Source organism: Eimeria necatrix, genomic scaffold (assembly GCF_000499385.1).
Source record: "Eimeria necatrix Houghton genomic scaffold, Enh_scaff1154, whole genome shotgun sequence".
Classification (NCBI taxonomy): Eukaryota; Apicomplexa; class Conoidasida; order Eucoccidiorida; family Eimeriidae; genus Eimeria; species Eimeria necatrix.
In genome coordinates this window covers 5001-10168 of record NW_013651939.1, presented here as the reverse complement: position 1 = coordinate 10168, position 5168 = coordinate 5001, and the positions used below count along the sequence as shown (strand labels likewise).

At 62.0% G+C, this 5168-nt stretch overlaps 3 protein-coding genes across 3 annotated transcripts; 2 read left to right on the top strand and 1 right to left on the bottom strand.

The window, feature by feature from the left end:
* Window positions 1–742: 742 nt before the first annotated feature.
* On the bottom strand, window positions 743–898 carry ENH_00005360 (hypothetical protein; the record flags this gene model as incomplete). The annotated part of the gene is made up of 1 exon (XM_013578472.1): window positions 743–898. The coding sequence occupies one exon, from the start codon at window positions 896–898 to the stop codon at window positions 743–745; it is 156 nt and encodes a 51-aa protein (XP_013433926.1).
* A 799-nt stretch (window positions 899–1697) lies between these two features.
* Window positions 1698–3058, top strand: ENH_00005350 (hypothetical protein; the record flags this gene model as incomplete). The annotated part of the gene is made up of 2 exons (XM_013578471.1): window positions 1698–1707; window positions 2628–3058. 2 exons carry the CDS (start codon window positions 1698–1700, stop codon window positions 3056–3058), a joined length of 441 nt encoding a protein of 146 aa, XP_013433925.1.
* A 564-nt stretch (window positions 3059–3622) lies between these two features.
* ENH_00005340 (hypothetical protein, conserved) lies at window positions 3623–5101 on the top strand (the record flags this gene model as incomplete). Its single annotated transcript, XM_013578470.1, has 5 exons — window positions 3623–3917; window positions 3975–4122; window positions 4182–4314; window positions 4371–4619; window positions 4688–5101. 5 exons carry the CDS (start codon window positions 3623–3625, stop codon window positions 5099–5101), a joined length of 1239 nt encoding a protein of 412 aa, XP_013433924.1.
* Window positions 5102–5168: the final 67 nt, after the last annotated feature.

Below are 5168 nucleotides of genomic sequence, written 5' to 3'. Positions count from 1 at the left end.
TGGTACTGGGGGGGCGGGGGGGGCTGGTAGTACTGCTGCTGCGGCGGCGGCTGCTGCTGCTGCTGCTGCTGCCGCTGCTGCTGCTGCACCTGAGCAGCAGGATGCACTGGCTGCCCGTACTGCGGCGGCGGGGCCTGGTAGGCTGGCTGCTGCTGCTGGTAAGTGGGGGGCGGCGCGTAGTTTTGCTGCTGCTGCTGATAAGCTGGGGGTTGCTGCTGCTGCTGGTAGCTGGGCGGCGGCGGCTGCTGCTGCTGCTGCACGTACCGCTGGTCTCCCGCGTAGTAGGCTTGCTGCGGCGGCGGCGGCGGCTGCTGCTGCTGCTGCTGCGGCTGCTGCTGCTGCTGCTGCTGCTGCTGCCGCGCGTCCTGCGCATATGCGTACTGAGCAGCAGGCGGAGGCGGAGCAGCGTAGCCCGCAGCTGGGGGCTGCTGGTAGGCCTGCTGCTGCTGCTGCTGCTGCTGCTGCGGCGGGGGGGGGCTGGGCGGCGTGTACTGCTGCTGCTGCTGCTGCGGCGGCGGCGGCGGAGGGCCCCTGGGGATTGCTGCTGGGTCTGTGGGCATGTATTCAGGGGGGGGGGCAGCCTGCAGCAAAAAGCGAAAAGTTGAAATTAAAAGAAATGAAAATTAAATGAAGTGAGGACAGCAGCAGCAGCGCCGCGCGGAGGTGTACGTACACCGCAGGGACTCAGCGGGAAGCGCCGCCAAAGCTGCAGCAGCAGCGCCCCTGGATGTGCAAACTACGGCTAACTGCTGCTGCTGCTGCTGCTGCTGCTGCTGCTGCTGCTGCTATGGCTCACCTGAGGCGGCGGCTGTGCCGCGAGCGCCGCTTGGTCGGGCCCTGCGAGGCAGCAAATGGCAGCAGCAATAGCTGCTGCTGCTGCTTGCATCTGTCCCCTCATGGTGCGCTGCTGTGTCTCTCCAGCGGTTCACTGCTGCTGCTGCTGCTGCTGCTGCTGCTGCTGCTGCTGTGGCTGTCTCGCCTCAGGCCCGAGCGTTAGTGCTGCCGCCCCGAAGCAGACAGGCTCATAACAACTGCTGTTGCCCTTTTGTTAAATAGGCAAGCTTGGAAAGACGGAAAGAGGCGCTGCTGCTGCTGCCGCTGCTGCTGCCGCCGCTGCTGCTGCTGCTGCTGCTGCTGCTGGCTGCTGGCCCTGGGCCCCCGTGTCTCTGCTGCAGCTGCGGAGGGCCGCGCCGCTGTCTCCTGCTGCTGCTAAAGCGTAATGTTAAATATTAAATTAATTTTCTGCTGCATGCGTTAGACGAGCAAGCCTCCGCAAGACAGCTGTTGCTGCTGCCTCACTCACTGCAGCAGCAGCAGCAGCAGCAGCAGCAGCCCTGCTGCTGGCTGCCGACCAGCGCGTTCACTATGAACGGGCCCCTGCATTGGTTTGTACTGCTGCTGCTGCATCAAATGGAGAAATGCATGCGTTTAAAAATAATTATTTAATTAAATTTAAATTAATTAATATTTTACATGATAAGAAGGCCGGAAAGCCTCATCAGCTCAGCCAGAGTGTGGTAGGGGCTTTTTGCCTGAGGCGGCGCCCCTCAGCTGCTCCAGCCCTCTAGTGCAGCAGCAGCAGCAGCCGCTGCTGCCGCTGCTGCTGCTGCTGCTGCTGCTGCGATTTTGGGTTTTTGGGTCTCTCATCCTTTTCTTCTTTTCCGTTTGCTTCGCCGTCTCGATTTATTTAAACGAAAATGGGGGCGTGTAAGTCTGAGCTGCTGCCGGTGGGCGGCTGCGCCGTGCTGCGGGCTTTGCTGCAGCAGCCCACAAGGGTCTGCTGCTGCTTGCTGCTGCGCAGCAACGGACTTCTTTTTTGCTTGTTTTGTTTAATTTGTTGTTATATTTAATTTCTTGCTGCGCTGCTGCGTTTGGCTGCTGCTGGGGCCCTGGGAAGGGCGGGGAGGGGCGGGGCTGCTGCGTGGGGCGCTGCTGCTGCAGTTGTGTGCTGCTGCTGGCTGTATGCCTCTTTGTTTCTTTCTTTTGCATTCTCAATCTTGCTGCTTGTCCCTCTCCTTGCTCCCTCTCTCGCGTTCCCGTTGCTGCTGGCTCTCTGCCTCCCACAGTGCATGCAGACTTGGGCTGAGCAGCAGCAGCAGCAGCAGCAGCAGCTGCTGCTGCTGCTGCTGCTGCTGCTGCCGCCCGCCGCTTCCTGCGCGTCCGCGCAGCCCGCATGCTGGACTCTGGGTGCCTCCCCCGCTGCCCCGCAGCGCGCTCGCTGCAGCCGGCGCCACCCCGCTGCTGCTGCTGCTGCTGCTACTGCTGCTGCTGCTGCTGCTGCTGCTGCTGCTGCTGGTGTGCGCGGGCGCGGGTTGCTGCGGGGCGCGGGTGTTGCTGCTGCGGGTGGGGCTTTGCGGCTGCGGGTGGGGCTTTGCTGCTGGGGCTTTGAGGTCTTGCTGCTGCTGCTTCGAGGTCTTGCTGCTGCTGCTTCGAGGTCTTGCTGCTGCTGCTGGGCCTTGTGGGGTCTCGCTGCTGCTGCTGCTGCCTCGTGTGGTGTCTGCTGCTGCTGCGGCGCGTCGCCGCGGCGCGCACCTGGCGCCTCTTCGCGCCGTTTTCGCTGCTGCTGCTGCCCAGCAGCAGCAGCAGCAGCAGCAGCAGCAGCAGGTGCGTGCGTGTGCGGGCCGCAGCCGAACTCTGCGATTCGCAAGTGCGTGAGGGTCCAGCTGATCAAAAACGGCAAAAAGATAACAGCTTTCGTGCCTCGAGATGGCTGTTTGAACTACATCGACGAAAACGACGAAGTCCTCGTCGCTGGCTTTGGCCGCTCCGGCCACGCAGTCGGAGACATTCCCGGAGTCCGATTCAAGATCGTCAAAGTCTCCGGAGTTTCCCTCCTCGCCCTCTTCAAGGAGAAAAAGGAGAAACCCAGGTCTTAATCTGCTGCTCCAAAGGCCCCGGGGGCCCCAGGGGGCCCCGGGGGCCCTCCGGGGGCCCCCGGCGGACCCTGGGGCACTTCGGGGGGCCCCCGGGGGCTCCGGGGGAGCCCCGGGGGGCCCCAGGGGGCCCCCAGCTCGGAGCTAGCAGCAGAGGCGCTGCTGCTGCGGCGGGACGCTTTTGAATTAACGGTTGGGGAGGGCTGGAAGTGCTGTTGCTTTGGCTGAGTCGAGAGGAGTTGCTGCTGCTGGGCTGTTTAGGTTGCAGTTTATCTACTGAATTTGCAGTTCCTCGCGGCTTTCTTCTAGATCCTTAGTGCTGCTGCAGAGAAGTTGCTGCCTAGAACTCGCTGGTTGGTGTCAGTGAGGGTAGGCCCGGAGAACTGCGGGCAGTTCAGTTCTAGTTCGCGTCAGTTTTGCAAGTCGGAAAGCTGGGGCTGGGAAAGCGGCTCCGTAGGAGTGGCTCGGCCCCCAGTAGACATTTTCGTTACGCGAAAACGACTTAGTAATATTTTTGAGAAACTTTCTTGCAGCTTTCCGCTCAGCAGCTGCTGCGAGGGCGCGTGCAGGGGTGAGCATACACCCGAAACGCGCACGCCCCCCGCGCAGCAGTTTCGCAATTCAAGTTTTCTGCATTGACTTCAAGTTTGGAACTTGGTGTGGGAAGTGCCCACTGAGATTACTGCGAGCTTCCGCAGCTCGTTGCAAACCCTTTTGCCTCGTCATTTTGTTTTTCTTCTCTTTTGCAAATGTTTCCTCCGTCCTGCGGCGCTGGGCGCACCCGCAGGACAGCGGAAACCCAGGGAACGCAGCAGCCGCCGGGCACTTGCGGCGGAAATCTTTCGTTTCGGAGTTCCGAAATGCAAATTAAAATGCAAGAGCTCGCGAACGAAGTGGCCAGCGACGTGGCAGCTGCCCACGCGAAAGTTCTTGAACTGGAAAGCCGCGCGCAGCTGGGCGAAAAGCTTTCCCAAGTTTGCCGGCTGGCCGAGGGGGTCTTTTCGTTTTCTGCGGGCCTTGAGAAGACGCAGAAGCTGCAGCAGCGTCAGCTTTCCGCGCCCCGTTTTGCTGCTGCTGCTGCTTCATTTCCTGTTGCTGCAGAACTGACGCAGACCACGGCCGCCGCGGACCGCCTCAGCGCCAAGACGCTGCTGCTGCAGGAGCAGACGCTGCTGCTGCAGCAGCAGGCCCTCGCGATGCAGCGCGAGTACGAGGCGCTGCAGAGCAGCACAATTCGGGAACTGTGTCGGTGCGTCTGCTGCTTGCTGCTGTGCTGCAGCAGCAGCAAATGCGCGTTTGGCCCCACAGGCAGCAGGAGCTTCGAAAGCGTCTCAAGGCAGCGCGCGTGAGATCGAAGCCGCCTCCGCTCGTTCAAGAGCCGCCAACCGCAGCAGCAGCAGCAGCACAAGCAGCAGCAGCAGCAGGGGGGGCGCACTGCCAGGTCCGCTAGGCAATAGTTGTTTCTTTTTTCGCATTTATTTGCTGCACCCAACGCAGAGCAGGGGCCCCCACCCGGACCTTCTCCAGGGGCCCCCCGCCGGCGCCGGGGGCCTCGCGGCGGTGCCGCAGTCAAGCGCCACACACAGCCACCCCCCAGCAGCAGTTGCTGCTGCTGCTGCTGCTGCAGCAGCAGCAGGCGACAACGCGAAGCAGAAAGGGGGCGCTCCCCCGCTAACTGTCTACCTGCAGCAGAAGCCTCACTTCGGAATGCTGCTGGTACGTTTCGCAAGCAGCGTCACCGAACTCGTTCCTCCTCTAAATTACAAACTGCTGCTGCTGCTGCTGCTGCTGCTGCTGCTGCTGCTGCTGCTCAGGGAGGCGGGGTTCGCCGTCCTGGGAAGCGGGCGATGACTTTTGCTGCGACGGCGCCCTCGGTAAGGCCGCAGGTCTGCAGCAGCAGTTTCCTAAGTGCAGCCATCTTTCCCAGGGTTTCCCCAAGATCCGCAACACGAATCGAACTTTTCAGCAGCAGCAGCAGCAGCAGCAGCAGCAGCAGCAGCAGCAGCAGCAGCAGCGTTCGTGAGCTGGTGCGAGTTGCTGCTGTTGTTTGTGCGTGTGTGTGTGGCTCGCGCTCTGCGCGTTTTTGCGAACGAACTGAACTAGTGGCGCAGCTGTTGCCGCCGCCGCCGCCGCTGCTGCTGCAGCTGCTGCAGCTGCTGCAGCAGCAGCAGCAGCAGGTTGCGGCGGGCGTAGAGGCTGCTGGCGTAAAAATGTTGAACAAAAAGTAGTTGCTGTGACGGCTTGTCACAGCGTTGCGGTGCTGCTGCTGCTGCTGCTGCTGCTGCTGCTGCTGCT